This window comes from Nicotiana sylvestris, chromosome 3 (assembly GCF_000393655.2).
Source record: "Nicotiana sylvestris chromosome 3, ASM39365v2, whole genome shotgun sequence".
Lineage (NCBI taxonomy): Eukaryota > Viridiplantae > Streptophyta > Magnoliopsida > Solanales > Solanaceae > Nicotiana > Nicotiana sylvestris.
Window position 1 is genome coordinate 47481261 of NC_091059.1, and position 17329 is coordinate 47498589.

Sequence of the window (17329 nt, forward strand, 5' to 3'; positions counted from 1 at the left end):
ATATTGTTTGAAAGCAGGTAGTAAATAAGGTAAAAATCACCATTAGTGATTAAGGAACTTGAGATCAATCAGTCAGGAAATCAAAGTAAGTTCCCTTTAATTGTGGATTTAATTTTGAACCGTAATAGACATGCCAAATAAGGAACGAAATCTTGAAAGAAATCTTGTAAGGCTGGACATGCCAATGAAGGAAATATTTTTTGCATAGTACAAGAATACAATTTGTAATAGAGGCCATGTTTAGCACACATAAATCAAGGAAAGACTTGAGTAATCAATTAACAGCATAATTGACCATTGAATAAGGTCAGAAAAATGTTCTACAAGGTAAAAATCAGTAGAATAATCATAAAAGATCAATCACAAAGATTCAAGGATGAAAGAATAGGAGGTAACACTGATTTAGCAGCACTTTATAAGAACAAACTCATGGTAAGCAAAATCAGAACCCTAAGAGGTTGAGTAGGGCAAGAATCACACATAAATTTGGGGATTCATGTAGAGCATAGTCTGAATTAGTAAGCTAAGAATGATACAAGTAGGAGAAGTGAAGAATCAGAAACATTGGTGAACCAAATAGGCAAAGTCACACAATAGGCAGGGATAACCACAACTAAGAACCATAACAAACAAACGTAGGGCAAAGAATCACAGAATCACAGAAACATACAAATTACTGAACATATTATAAAAACAAAACTCAGAAACCCCAGGTTAAGGCTATGAAATTAGAGTTTTCAACATAGACGAGTTGAAAAAGGACTAAAAGCATAGAATTATTCAAGATATGCAGAGAATAGAAGTCAAAACATGAAGAATCGATTTAAACAAAGTGTAGAAGAAGTTCCGAAAATCACTAATTTTAAAAGAGAGTAAAATAACTTGAAATCATTGATTTTTCAAGAGAAGTTCAAGAACAGTGTAAAACATAAAAGAAGCAAACTTGAATCATTTAAAAATAGCCCAGATCTAGGAGGTGTAAACAAAAATTGGGGTTTTAGAAGAAACTCAAATAGAAACGGAAGAACCTGTTTTGAACTTCAAAGATCGTAAGCAATATAGTGTGATTTTGCTCAAAATCACACCGGAGAAGCCATGAACAGCCAAAACAGCAACCCTAGACATAAGTCGGCATGGCCCAGGTCCCTTGAAGGCCTTAGAGAGGATGAGCAAGGCGATGTAGGAACCATTGGAGGCTTGGGGTTGAAGAATAGTCGTCGGAGAAGACCAAAGAAGGGAGGCGGTTGAAAAGGATTTAGGGTTAGATTGAGAGAAGAGAGGAGACCAGAGGATTCAAAGGCGGCGGGGGTTTGGAAAATGAGGTAGGGTTAGTGGTCATAGGAATTAAAAATGGTAAGAAAAGATACGGGCAGTTGATCTGGGAGATCAACGACCAGGATTTAATGGATTCCGGGTCGGGTGAATATGTATAGGGTCTGGGTCGGGTTAATTGGGTATGAAATTGGGCTGGAGAATGGGACCAATTTGGGATACAATTGAAAGCCAAATCTGGCTATAATTTAAATAGCCATTTTCCCTACTTTTATAATAAATAATAAGCAATTTCTGGAAAATAAATTAATATGACAAAATAATTTAAAATATATAATTATCATTTTAAAAATATAGGGACTAATTTTACACACATGAAATGTAATTATACACTAAATTGGCTAACATTGCAATTATATGCAATTTAGCTTAAAAAATATCAAATGCAATTATATAAAAATGCATAAAAAAATATAGTGACCACATTTTGGTATAAGTATAGAAACTAAATTAATAAATCATTATACCAATAATTTGGGAAATAATTTTTGGGGATTTTATGAATAAAAAGGAAGAAAATAAATTAATTTAAATCCTTAAAATTATGAAAAAATTATAAAAACCTTGTGCATGTTTATATATGCATATATATGCTATTTTGAAGGTATTTATGCATATAAAAAGTATATAGGAAAAAATTGGATATCAACAGGTGTCTTGAATTTATTATGGCATGTTGCCACCTAAGCCAATTTGACCCTTAGTCATTTTGATTGTTAAGGTTTTGCTACCGCGGTTTTTTTTTGGGGGGGGGGGTGGTTTTTCTTATCTCATAATTTATTAATTAACTAGGTAATGTCTCATTACCCGATAATTACCCAATTACCCACATAATTAAGAATTATCTCAACTACTTAAAATACTACTCATTTTTAATATACTTTATACATCATACTAAAGTGGTCATATGGTACCTTTATGGCATTAGTCCATAAATATCGGGTATTATTTCTCGACCCATATTTTATCCCAAATCAGTAACCTTCAATGAAACTCGTTTTCTTTAATTCGTGTACCCTTTATCCTTCATGACACTTACTTATTGCTTGTTAAAAATAGCATAAATACGTTAACCTCAAGATAATCTCATCCCCGAGTCTACGTCGATTAATTGAAGACAAAACTTTAACATACGAAAATGCGAGATGTAACATGGTTTTGACTGTAGCTTGAGCACAAAGGTGTTGATTGTGTGAGCACGTGCTTTTGGATTTATATGTCCGATAATGTCCCTACTAGTGGAATTTGTGGATGGATGGCTACATGATGAGTATGATATGACTGCAAGATATGTTCATATGGGTTGGATTTTACGAGAAGAGTTTGCTTGCAATGTATAAAGGACTATTGGGTGCCTGATTTCTACTTTGATGTGATATATAGAATCAAGTTATGAGCACATTGGGGAATCTTGCACGTTTTTCAATTAAGGAATGAATTAGATTCTCTTGTCTTGTTGATGAGTTCACAATCAGGAAGATTAAGTAATTTCGTAGTAATTGTGACTGTGGAAGGGTTTGTAAAGATGTCAGTTTGAGGCTAAGCTGGTGGGTTATCTCTTGTGGGGCATCCTGAGGTTTGTGTGATCCCTATGTTGTTTGTTGGGAGTTTTCTTTTACCAGTGAATTATATGTGTTGCAAATTGAGTTTGGATCACTTATGAGAGTGGGGTTGACTGTTACAAGGGTAAATATAAGATTTACAAATGATTTGAGGTATTATATGGTTTGTGTTACATGAGATTAGAAAGGATTTAGTTGAATCCTATTATGGTGTTATGCCATTATGAGGGTGGCTATTGTAAGTTATCACATGCTTTATTCTTGGCTTTGAGCCATGTGAGGGAGTCTACTATTGATCAGTTGATTGTACGGTTATGTGTTGTATTGATTTCAGTTTGAGGTATACTGGTGAATCAGTTATGACTTGCAGAGGTTGAGATCGAGGATGACTCAAGTATGGGGAATTCTGGATATGAGTTGTATTAGGATTTATGAGTTTATGAGAATCATGGAATGATTTGAGTTTTCATTGGTGAAAGATATAATGTCCATGGAGCAGAAATTTATCTGGGTTCATTAAGTTGGGGTTACTTTCTTAGGTGCTGGAGTGCTAATGGGGCACAGGTCGTTCGGCCCGTTTAATCAGTCTAATTGAGATTTGAGCAGAGTGGATGACTCTAGAGAATGGTTCTAATGAATTCAAGATTTATATGTGGCAATTGAGAATTTTTGCGAGTTTGTCTATGGCTAAAATCGAAGGGTTACATTGGATCGTGTCAGGACTCTCGGTATTTCTATATCTTTATGGATTCTACATTCAGTATCAGGAAGGTGAAGGTAATGGCTTTAGATTCGTAAGAAGTCTCTTCAGGGTAAGTATTTTGAATGTGGTACTTTTGGGAATATTTAAGAGGGTATTCAGTAGCTTATGAGCCTTAGGATGGTGTAGTTTTATACTTGGGTCTTGTGTTGTGAGTTTGGGTTGAGGATTATGGTATTATGGCGAGGAGGGGTATCAATTTGAAGATAATTTAAAAGGAACTCGGAGAAATAGGATAGCTTGGTAGTAGGTTGGATCGTCATGGTAATGGATATAATAGGTTCTTTGGGTGCTTATGATGTAGTGAGTTTCTGCAGGTATTTTGTGGCGATACCCTCGGGTTTTATGGTTTGCATAACTTGGTTGAGTTAGAGTGATTCAGTATTGAGGTTTTGTTAAGCGCAAATGGGTTTCGGAGAGTTCTTGACGGTTTCTACCATGGTTCGAGGAGTACACTTCCTACTGGTATGTGGGACAAGTTGCGTATTGTGATTTTCTCTTGGATGGGATCAAATGGAAGGTTCTTGGCTAATTGAGTATGTCGTTGCTCGTGACTCGGAGTGGATTATGAAGTTCTCGTATTTTTCATATAATGGCATGGTATATGCGGTGTGTTGTGTGGGATTGAAATTGGCAAGTACAAGGTCACGATTCAGTTTTGAAGGGAAGAACTTAATTTCTTAGGCAGCATAGACAGTTTCAGATGACTAGGTAAATGGAACTACTATTTGGTATGGCTTGATGAGAGTATATAATTCAGAAGAGGCAATGTGTTTTGATTTATGGATACCTCATTGGTATTGTGGTACTCGTCTAGTTGATCGACTGTTGATATTTAAATTTTGCTTTGTGGCACAGAAGAGTTTTAGAAGTATTCCTTATGGGATGATCGTGTATTAGAGATGTGTTAGACATTCAGGCGGTTGAGTTAGGGATTAGATATGGTGATTCGTGTGTTCTATGGATTTGGACACTGGGAGTTCTCAGGAGAAAATTATTTCGTGGTTGTGGACTGCGAAAATGTGTCCAAACTAGTCAGAGGATGGTATACATTATGGTTAGGCCAATGTGGACCTTCGAAGGGTTATTTATCGATTTGTGGATGACCAGAGTTGATTTGAGATCCATTGGTAGGCCCAATTAGGATGTGTACTCTACGCTGGGTCGGATTGGTTGGCTCCATACTTCTATGGTTGAGGAATGTGCCATTCGGTTGTTGTTAAGCTCATTCATGTTTTGATATGATCAATGAGTTAATCTTCTACGCTACGAGGAGTTGTTATTCGTTAGTTATAAACACACATAGTGTGGTTCTATTGGGGCCTTACAACGAAATTTGAGCAAAATGGGTATTTGGGTATTGCATGATTTATTGCGTATTAGTTATGCTCTTTCGGTTTTTGTGTTTGTGTCATTCGCTTCTCCGTGGTTATGGTAATGGACTTTGGGTGCTTGATGTCGAATTTTGCGTGGTTGTTGATTTTGGTCAAGGTAGCTTGAGGTATATGCCATGGACTAGTATTTGGATGGGGTCACGCATTGCAGCGGTGTTCTATTAAGGTATGACCCTTTGTGTTAGATTTGTGTGTTTTGGTTTTTATGATGAGTGATAGGGTTCTTAGCATTGCGTGGTGGTGGTACCTGTTGAGCTAGCATGATGGTTCCCTCATTTTTGTCGTTTTCATGTTTGAGTACAGTTGGATTGTTACTTATTGGTGCACGGATTGCACGAGTTGTGGCTTCAGATTGTATTGATGTGTTATGTCACTAGAGTGGTCGTGTTGGATGAGATGGGGTCAATGGACCTAGAATGAATACTATTAGAATTGATTATAACATGGTTGGAAGGATATTGTTGCTGATCGGCTTAGAAATTTGCTATGGTTCCTATAGAAGGAGAGGGAATTCCACAACTTGTTGATCTGGCAAATGGTTATGAGTTTTTGTGTGTTTCTTTCATCATTGGCAGTATATAAAGGTGTTACAATGAGGCTTTTTTTTGATAAGAGGGTTATTACCGGCATTAGGTTGTTTTGAGCAGCTACTGTGATTAGAAATTATCGCTATGAGTATTTGAGTTTTGAGGTATATTATATGATTACATCTTGAGTTACGAGTATGGCTTGATGCAGCTTCTTCAGACTTATACAGTGTGTAGATGCAAGACTCTGATCTTATAGAAAGTTCCGGATGTTTGGAAATTGGATTCTAAGGCTTATGGGCTAGGTTGGGTTAAGGAATTTCAATCATGTTGTGTTATCAGACCTATATGGGATAGGGTGACGTGGGATCACCCCCGGGTATGTGCATGGTAAGGTTATACAACAATTTGTTGGCTTTTGGAACAACTCTAGGCACGTTCAAGGACAAATGTATGTTTAAGTGGGGGATGATGTAACGACCCGACCGATCCTTTGAGCATTTGCATTTCGCTCAGAAGCTTGGGGGCACGAGTAGCTCTGTATGATGTATTAGGACTTGTGTTCAAACTTTGAGTTCATTCCGAGTTGATGTGATATGCTTCGGCGTCAGTTTTTGGAAGTCGAAAGTTCGAAAGTTCATTAAGTTTGATTTGAGGTGTGTTCCGTCGATTCGATATTGTTATGTGTGTTTTGAGGCCTCGAGTAGGTCCGTATTATGATATGGAACCTGTTGGTATGTTTCGACATGGTCTCCAAGGGCTCAGGTGAGTTTCAGATAGGTTTGAGTTATGTTGCGCTCGTTTTTATTATGTTTCGACGTTGTTTCTTCAAGCATAAATGTTATCACATTGAATATATGAGCTCCGATTTCTATTTCGATTGAACCATTACACCCGTATCATAACTATGGAGCCATATCAAAAAAAATCGTCAAATTTGGATATTGTATGAGGATCTTATGGTAATTTTACTAAGATTTGGGTTGCTAGATTTTTCAGATTAATTATGAAATTGCCACTGACTGCGTATTTAGAACTCTACACTATTTTCAAATATTGAAACCAACATATCTCTTTCAATATATGATCAAATAGAGTGATTCAAAAGCCTAAATTGACTAAATTTTCACAAGGAATCCTTTGGAGGAATAAAAAGTGAGTTTTGAGATCTTTTGACATAAGAAACGAGACAGAATAGTGTTAAAATGAGGGTTTTGTGCATTTAGCATATTTTGAAATGGGGAGCTTAGAAATGGGCAATTTTCTAGGCAACTTTCAGCATATGAATTGGGGTAAGTGTTCTCTACTCGGTTTTGGTTATATTTCGTGAATCTATCTTCGATTTTTGCTTTTGGTTGATGAATTTTAAAGAAGAAATTGGAGGTTTTGGCCTAAAGTTTCATAATATGATTTTTTTGAGTTTTAAACACCGATTCGGAGTTGTATTTGAGTGAAACTAGTATGGTTGAAATCGTAATTGAATGGGTTGATGTATTTGCGAGTTTTGTCGGGTTGTGAAGTGTGGGACTGGGTTGGGCTTTTTGGCCGATTTTAGGCTTTTGATTAAAGATTTGACCTTTTTCGATTGTGATTGGTTCCTTTAGCATTGTTGGATATATTTGAGTTGTTTTTGATTAGTTTTGAGACATTCAGAGGTCAAAACTCGCATGATGGCATTCTTGGAGCATCGCTTGGCTTGATCGGTATCAGAATTTTCTTGTTTAAGATAAGTAACTCTTCTAAACTTAGTGTTGAGGTATGAAACCCCAAATTATGTGTTACGTGATTGATGTTGAGGTAAAGCACATGCTAGGTGATGGGCGTGTGGGCGTGCACCCTATGAATTGTGACTCTGTTGTTTCCAAGGCACTGAATAATGGCCCTATTTTATTGATATCTGTATTTTCACCATGTGATAAGATAAATGAGTTGTACATCATGCTAGATATCATGTTTAGGCTTTATGCTGTTATTTTTGGTACCCATAGTTGTCATTTCTTACTGTCATCTCATTGAATTCATTGATATTTCGTACTCAGTCACATTCATGCTATCATATCATATCTCAATCTCAGTTGTTACTTATTGATACATCATATCATTGTTCCGGGTCAGTTTTCATCACATTGTGAGACTGTGGGTGAGACTGGATCGATTGATAACTGAGTGAGGCCGAGAGCCTAATTATGAGTGACAGTTATGGGATTAGGCTGCACGCCATAGCATTTTTTATTGATTATTGAGTAAGGCCGAAGGCCTGATTGATTTATGCCATGATTGGCTTGTTATAATGCTTGGGTTGAAGGAGCCCCTGCGGAGTCTGCACCCCCCTAGTGAGCGCGGTTGATTATATTCAGTGATGGATCTTCCCTTGGTATGGAGATGGATCTTCTCCATGAGGCTAGATTTGTCCGTTTCCTCGGTATAGGGTGACTTATAGTCAATGATATATATATATATTCCGGGATGGATCTTTCCTGGTCTGTATGGGCCATATACAGTACCGAATTGTTGATTATGATGAGTGAAAGGTGTGATACAATGAGGTTGATTACTCTAAGAATGTCAGCACATGATTCATCTATGAGGTACATGGCATTAGCATGCATATATGGCATATAGGTATAGAGACGCATTTTTCCTCATGTTGTACGGTATCACGTCATTCATGAATTTTTGCATACATTGATATGTGGTTATAGAGAGGTATTTCACACTTGTTATTTGAAAAAGGAAATGAAACGTATTTACCTATTTTGGAAAGGATTTTTAGGAAAAAGTTAAAGTTTTCAAAACTTACTCATATTTTTAACAATTTCGGTAGAGGATTTGGGCTTTCATTGGTATACTCTAAAAGTGGAACTGTTTTCGGAAAACTATGAAAAGGCTGAGCATTTTATTTCTGAGCTATTTATTTACTTATTTGTTATACACTTTATGAACTAATGTTGGTTATTTGTGTTGGACCCGACCTATGTACCAGCTCGTCACTGCTTTCAACCTCAGGTTAGGTTTGTTACTTACCAGTACATGGGGTCAGTTGTACTGAAACTACACTTCTGTGCATTGCGTGCATATGTTGTCTATAGTTGTTACTGTGTTCGATGGTTGCTGGATTTGAAGATGTACATGTGTTCCGGTTGTAGCTGCCTCTTGTTCATGGTAGCCATAGATTTATAAAACTCTGTTTATGTACTTTTCAAACAGAAGATGTATTTACTTCATATCAGCTTTGTTAATTCTATTCTTAGAAACTCATGATTTGTACTACCAGTCCTTGGAAAAGTGTATAAATTTAGATAATTCTCTTGTTTAAACTGCCTTATTAAATACCATGAGAATTGGATAGTATAGTTGGCTTACGTAGCGGGTTGAGTTAGGTTCCATCACAACTGGTGATTTTTGGGTCATGACAGTTAGGTGCCACCACGACCAGTTGAGTTTTTGGTCGTGACAATGACATTGACGTGACATGACAAGCGATTTGACATGACTGTTTATAAATTTTGGCCACATGTTTTTTCTCACATTTTTACATTTATTTTACTTTAATTATAGCGATTTGTGATTTCTACTTAACATGAGTTTAATACATAGTTTATGGGTAGATTACAACATGTAAATTAGTGAAAATTATGGGTTTAAAGTAAAACCTAGGTTTTTTTGTAGAAACAAGATTTAACCACGAAATTTGTGATGGAATTAAGTAAAAATCATATATTTTTGATCCTTAGGTTATGGGTAACAACTTTCTTCAAAACATTTCGGTAATCGGGCACGTGGCCCCGGGGATGAATTTTAGGAATCTTGTCTTTAGGGTTGGATAATCACTTTAATAGCTAGATTATGAACTTGTTCACCTATAATGAATGGTTTTTATACTATTCGACTAGTTTTGGATTATGCGGCTCCAATTTGAGGGTTTGAGCGCATTCTTGAGTTGGAAGTAGGTTCGAAACAAGGTAAGTCTCTTTTATAACCTTGTAAGAGGGAAATTTTCCCGCATAGCTGAACTTAATTAATATATGATTAATTGTGGGACTGCGTACGTACGAAGTGATGAGAATCCGTACGTAGCTACTATTCTTGTTATGTTCGGGTAGTTCTATGCTTACACCATGCTTTGTGGGTACCGTTATATGATTTTGATTGATTATTTGCATTAAATGAAACTAAGTTGAGAATGTCATCGTTTTAAGGATTTCACGCAAACATTTATTTTGAAAAGAATTGAGGAAGCATTAAGTTATATTTGTACTTAAACATGTCGCAAGTATATTCTACGAGCGGGGTGATTATTTTCAGTACTCTCATGGGAGAGAGTCGTTCACCTCGGCGGGTCAATAACTGTATATATGGTTCGGGTCGTTCGACCCATGACATTGCTCAATTTACTTTTATGTTGGATCGGTCCAAACGTCCTCGCTGGTATTTGCGTATGCTAATAGAACAGGAACCCCTTATAATTCGTATGATTCATTGCTTGAAAAGTCACTTGTTTTAAATGAAGAAAGTGCTTCGATTTATTGATTGGATGAAAGGATTTTCAGTATTATTTTTGTTTGAGCTTGTGGTTATCCACATACATTATGAATTAAAATATTGAACTTCGTATTATTATATTTATTGACCCTATTAAGTGCCAAGTCGACCCCTCGTCTCTACTTCTTCGAGGTTAGACTGGATACTTACTGGGTACATATTGTTTATTTACTCACACTACGCTTTCGTACTTGATTGTACAGGCCTTTAAGCAGGTACATCTGGCCATCAGTCCGGTGCATAGAGTGGAATCCTTAGCTTGAGACATTCGGTGAGCTGCCCTTCTGAGCCGTTCTACAGCAGCTGGAGTCTTTCTATGTCTTTACTTTTCCTATCTATTTCCTTTCCATACAGTAGGATAGGCTGGTTTTTAAACGTATGAATTTAAGTTCGTATCTATTACTTCCGTTTGATTATGTTTAAGTTTCAAACTTCTTATTTCTTTGTCATTAAGGAAATATTTCATGCACTAATTATTTAATTGAGGATTTACTACTTGACTGGTGTTGGCTTGCCTAACAATGGTGTTTGGCGCCATCACGACCTAATATGGAAATTTGGGTCATGACAACATGGTATCAAAGCTCTATGTTCACGTAGGTTTCGCAAGTTATGGGAAAACCTAGTAGAGTCTTGCGCATCGATACAGAGACATCTGTACTTATCTTCGAGAGGCTATAGTGTGTTAGGAAACTACTCTATATTCATCTTCTATCGTGCAGCTGGTGGTATACTAAATTTCCTTCTTCTATGCTCTCACAGATGGTAAGGATACGTACAACGAATGTTCCAGAACGGGGAGGAGCTGCTCCCCCCGTTGCTAGAGGCCAAGGCAGAAGTCGGGGGAGGGGCACCGACCCGAGGTAGGGTACGAGGGAGTCCCAGAGATGACCCAGTTAAACCACTGGCAGATCCAGTAGGGGATCCCATTATTGAGGAGAAACATGAGGTGCCCGCAGCAGAGCTTGCCCTGGCGGATTTCATGACAGAACTGGGTTTCCAGGAGGTTACGGGTCGTATGATGCGGTTCATGGACTCTATGACTTATGTTGGTTTATTTCCAGTGAACCTAGCCACATCTTAGGCAAGAGGGGGAGCATATACCACTACTGCTCAGGCTCCTAGGCATGTAGCTACCGTATATCAGACTCCCGGTACTCTACCTGCGGGCGGTGCCCAGCCAGTTATAGTAGTGGCACCTAAGCCTAGACCAGTTGCAGACGACGATTCGCAAAAGTTGTTGGACAGATGGACTAGGTTGTACCCTCCCATCTTCGGGGGTGAGCGTCATCAGGATGCCCAGTATTTCATTGATAGGTGCTGGGACAGACTGCACAACATGAGGATATTGGAGTCCCATGAAGTGAATTTCATTGTCTTCCAGTTAGAGGGAAGGGCCCGTAAATGGTAGCAGTCTTACCTCCTCGGCAGACCAGTAGATTCTCCTCCTACGACTTGGGATCGGTTTACACGGCTTCTATTGGACAGGTAAATTCCCCCTTCTCAGAGGGAGGAGTTACGGTGTCAGTTTGAGCAGCTCGAGTAGGGTCGGATGTCTGTGACCGACTATGAGGCGAGATTCTCTGAGTTATCTCGCCATTCACTCATGATACTTTCTACGGACACAGAGATAGTGCAGAGATTTATTGCGGGGTTACAGACCGGTATTCGAGCTAACATGGCCTAAGAGGTTGATATGTGGATTGAGTATCAGCTAGTGGTTGAGATTGCTCGGAGGATTGAGGGTTACCACCAGAGGGGTAGAGAGCAGTTGCAGCAGGACAAGAGGACTCAATTCTCTAGAGAGTTTAGACGTGCCCCAGATAGGGAAAGAGCTCAGTTTGGGAGAGGTCAGCCTAGCAGGCCCCCATATTCAGCACCACTACCACCTGCTCAAGGTTCCCCAGTGAGGCCTTATTTAAGTGCGATGGCGGAGAGTTCTTATCGCTCGCCAGCTATTCAGGGTTCCTCCGGTGGGTATTCTGGTCATCAGGGTTCTTCCAATGCCTACTTCAGTGCTATGCCAGAGAGTTCATATCGCCTACCGGCCATTCAGGGTTCTTCTAGTGGGTATTCGGGCTAACAGGGTCAGGATTTAGGATAGCAGTCTATGGCACCACGCGGTTGATATGATTGTGGGCATCCGGGTCACATAAAGAGATTTTTCCCCAGACTTCAGGACAAGGCGGTACAGTAGGGTCACCAGCCTATGATTACAGCACCAGCAGTCCGACCGCCCAGAGGCGGAGGACAGGTAGGTAGGGGTTGTCCTAGAGGTGGAGGCCAGGTAGCAGGAGGTCAGTCAGCCATTGCTTAGCCAGGTGGAGACTAGCCAGCCAGCGCTCCAGCCAAATTCTATGCTTTTTCGGCCAGAGCAGATGCAATGGTCTCAAATGCAGTGATCATAGGTATTATTTTTGTTTGTGGTATGGATGCTTCAGTATTGTTTGATCCAGGGTCAACATATTCATATGTGTCATCTCAATTTGCTTATTTCCTAGATATTCCTCATGAGTCTTTGGGCACTCATATCTATGTATCCACTTCTGTGGGCGAATCTGTGGTTGTGAATCAGATTTATCGGTCCTGTGTGGTTACATTCTGTGTTTACGAGACTAGAGCGGACCTTCTATTACTTGACATGATCAGCTTTGAGGTCATCTTGGGCATGGATTGGTTATCTCCATATCATGCCATTCTTGATTGTCAAGCCAAGACTGTTACTTTAGAGATGCCGGAGTTGCCGAGATTGGAGTGGAAGGGCTCCTCCGTTAGTTTATCTAGTTGGGGTATCTCTTTTCTGAAGGCTCGACATCTGGTCGGGAAGGGGTGTTTGGCGTATCTAGCCTATGTTCGGGACACCACCACAAAGTCTCCGACGATTGATTCATTGCAAGTAGTCCGGGAGTTCGCCGATGTGTTTCCTTCTGACCTTCCAATCATAGATGTGGCCAAAGGGGAGGAGCCCAGGTTCCACAGATGCGGCTCCTCTTTTGTAGAAGCGAAACTGCAAAAGCGATCCCTAGACCACTGATGTCACCCTAGCTAGCCCGACCCAATTCCACAGAAGCGGACTTTCCCACGCAGAAGCGAGACTGCAGATGCGGTCCCCTAATCGTAGGTGCGGAAATTGCTGAAGGCAGTACCTTCATTTAATACGGGAATGTGTCATTTTTGACACATTTCATTCTATTCTTGGGCAATTTGGGAGCTTCCAAAAGGGAAATTTCAGCCTAGCATTGTAAGGTAAGTTATTTCTACTTAATGTGAGTTTAATACATAGCTTAGGGGTAGATTACACTATGAAAATTAGTGAAAATTATTAGTTTATAGTAAAACCTAGGGTTTTGATAAAAAAAACATTTAACCACGAAATTTGTTATGGAATGTAGAATAAATCATATATTCTTGATCCTTAGTTTATGGATAACAACTTTCTTCAAAAATTTCCGGAAACCGAGCACGTGGGCCTGGGGGTGAATTTTAGGAACCTTGCATTTAAGGTTGGAAAATTACTTTAATAGTTGGAATATGGACTCTTGAGCATGTATTGGCGAGAGTCCGTACATAGCTACTATTATGCTAATTGTCCGGGTAGTTTAGGACCCGTATAATGCTATACTTGCAAATGCTTACGTCCTTGCTTGCTATTAAGATCATGTCGGACATGCTAGATATTGGTGAAAAAATATAGACGGTTATACTCACTTACTTGGGAACTTGTATGAATTATTTGACTATAGATGAGAAATGTGTGCTTACTTGATAATAGATTACAATTTGTGGATCGGGCTGATCGCCTAGGTAGAGAATAGATGCATCTATGGTTCGCGTTATTCAATCCTCTGGCAGTGCACAATTTATTATTATGTCGAACCGTGCCGTATGACCTCGGTACAATGTGCGCATGCTATTTATGGGGACTTTCCGCGAACTACACTGCTTAAATGCTTTGAAATGTAACTTATTACATGATATGACTGAAATTGATATTTTGTTAAGAAAGAATATCTTATTTCTCCTTGTCATTGAACTGTCATTTTATCCATGCTATTCATGCTTAGCATAACACTTAAACTGTATTGTTAATGACCCTAGTAGGTGTCAAGTCGTTCCCTCGTCACTACTTCTTTGAGGTTAGACTGGATACTTGTTGGGTACATGTTGTTTATGTACTCATACTATGCTTCTGTACTTAATTGTACAGGATCTGAGGCAGGTGCATCTAGCTACCCGTCCGACGTGCGTTCTTGATTCTTGATCGAGATCTCACTGTGAGCTGCCCCTCCTAATCTGTTTAGCACCATGCCAGAGTCTCTCATCTTTTGTTATTTACTGTCTATTCTATTTCAGGCAGTAGGATTAGTTGTATTTTTGTGCATTCTACTAGTTGCCCTAGTACTTGTGACACTAGTTCCTAGAACACACATTTGTAAACTATTATTTTTGGATGTGTTATGATTTTTGTGAATCTGCTAATTACCGACTATTTAAAATTTATGATTTTGTAAATGTTGGGATTTTTCGGTAAAATAAATGAGAACTCACTGGTTGATTAGGGTTGGCTTACCTAATAACTATGTTGGGCGCCATCACGACGTATATTGGAAATTGGGTCGTGACAACATGGTATCGGAGCACTAGGTTTACGTAGGTCTCACAAGTCATGGGCCAACCTAATAGAGTCTTGCGGATCAGCACAGAGACGTTTGTACTTATCTTTGAGAGGCTATAGGGTGTTAGGAAACTACTCTTTATTCATCATCTATCATGCAGTTAATGGTATACTAAATTTCCTTCTTCTAATTCTCTAACAGGTGGTGAGGATGCGCATGGCATATGTTCCAAACCCGAGAGGGGCTGCCCCCCCCCCCCCCCCCCCAGAGGCCAAGGCCAGGGGAAGGCACCCGCCGATAAAGGGGACGATGGCGTCCCAGAGCTGTCCCAATTGCACCACTAGTGGATCCTATCATTGTGGAGTAGGGCGAGGTCCCCACAGCTGAGCCTACCCTAGCGGACTTCATGATAGCATCAGGCTTCTAGGAGGTCATGGGCCGTATGTTGCGGTTCATGGATTCTATGACTCAAGCTTGATTATTTCCAGCAGACCCAGCCACATCTCAAGCGAAAGAGGGAACACAGACCCCTACTGCTCAGGCTCCTGGTCATACAGCTCCAGTGTATCAGACTCTGAGTGCACTACCCGCGGATAGGGCTCGGCCAGTTGTCACAGTGGTATATAAGCCCAGACCAGCTGCAGATGGCGATCCACAAAAGTTATTAGATAGATGGACTAGGCTACACCCTCCTATCTTCAAAGGTGAGCGTCATGAGGATGCCCGAGATTTTATTGATAGGTGTAGGGACAGACTATATAACATGAGGATATTGGAGTCGCATGGGGTTGACTTCACTACTTTCCAGCCGGAAGGTAGGGCCCGTAGATGGTGGCAGTCTTATATTCTCGGCAGGCCAGCGGGTTCTCCTCCCATTACTTGGGGTCAGTTCACATAACTTTTCCTGTACAGGTATATTCCACCCTCTGAGAGGGAAGAGATGCAGTATTAGTTTGAACAGCTTGAGCAGGGTCAGATGTTAGTGACCGACTATGTGGTGAGATTTTCTAAGTTGTCCCGCCATGCACTGGTGATACATCTTACTAACTCAGAGAGAGAGAAGAGGTTTGTTGCAAGGTTGTATTCTAGTATTAGGGCCAACATGGCCCAAGAGATTGAGATAGGGACTCCTTATTAGTAGGTAGTAAAAATTGCTCGAAGGATTGAGGGCTACTGTCTGAGAGGTAAAGAGAAGATGCAGTAGGACAAGAGGGATCGATTCTCTAGAGAGTTTAGAGGTGCCCCGGCTAGGGGCAAAGGTCATTTCGGGAGGGGTCAGCCCAACAGGCCCCCATATTTAGCACCACCACCTCCTCGAGGTACTCCAGCGTGCCCCTATTTCATCACCATACTAGAGAGTTCTTACCGCTCGCCAGCCATCCAGGGATCTTCCAGTGGGTATTCATGTCCCTAAGGTTGTTCCTGCTCCTACTTCAATGTTATACCAGAGAGTTCATAACGTCTACGACAATTCAGGCTTCTTCCAGTGGGTTTACAGGCCATCAGGGCCATGCATCAGAGCTGCAGGTCACCGCACTGAGGGGTTGTTTCGAGTGCGGAGACCTTAGTCATATGAGGAGATATTGTCCCAGACTTCGGGGCAAGGTAGTGCAGTTGGGTCAGCAACTCATAATTGCAGCACTGGCTGGCCAGCCGCCCAGATGAGGAGGGTTGGCAGGTAGGGGTCGTCCTAGAGGTGGAGGCCAGGCAAAGAGAGGTCAACCAGCTATTTCTCAGTCGGGTGGAGGCCAGCCGGCCGGTGCACCAGCCAGATTCTATTCTTTTTCGGCCAGACCAGATGCATTGGCCATAGATGCCATTTTCACATGTATTATTTCCATCTGCGGTAGGGATGCTTTAATGTTATTTTATTCAGGGTCTACATATTCATATGAATCATCTCTGTTTGGTTATTTTCTAGATTTTCCTCGTGATTCCTTGGGTACTCCTATTTATGTGTCCACTCTTGTGGGCGATTCAGTGGTTGTGGATCGGATCTATCGGTCCTGTGTGGTCACATTTTATGTCTTTGAGACTAAAGCAGACCTTTTTGTTGCTTAATATGACCGATTTTGAGGTTATCCTAGGCATGGATTGGTTATCCTTATACCACACCGTCTTAGATTGCCATCCCAAGATTTTTACTTTAGCAATGATAGAGTTGCCAAGGCTGGAGTGGAAGAGTTCCTCAGTTAGTATAGCTAGTCGGGTTATCTATTTTTTGAAGGTTCGACATATGGTCGAGAAGGGTTGTTTGGCTTATCTATCTTATGTTCGGGACACCACCGTAGTGTCTCCGACGATTGATTCAGTTCCAGTAGTCCGGGAGTTCACTGATGTGTTCCCTTCTGGCCTTCCTGGTATGTCACCGGATCGTGATATTGATTTTTGTATTGATTTAGCTCCAGGTACCCCTATATCTATCCCACCGTATCGTATGGCTCCGAAAGAGTTGAAGAAGTTGAAGGAGCAGCTTGAATAGTTGTTAGCAAAGGGTTTAGTGAGAGCAAGTGTGTCACCTTGGGTGCACCAGTGTTATTTGTGAAGAAGTATGATAGGACTATGCAGATGTGTATTGATTACTGCCATTTGAACA

At 40.3% G+C, this 17329-nt stretch overlaps 1 protein-coding gene across 1 annotated transcript; it reads left to right on the forward strand.

Annotated features, from left to right (window-relative positions):
- The first annotated feature begins 12500 nt into the window (after positions 1-12500).
- Positions 12501-13151, forward strand: LOC138887312 (uncharacterized). Its single transcript, XM_070169044.1, has one exon. The coding sequence runs from the start codon at positions 12501-12503 to the stop codon at positions 13149-13151; it is 651 nt and encodes a 216-aa protein (XP_070025145.1).
- Positions 13152-17329: the final 4178 nt, after the last annotated feature.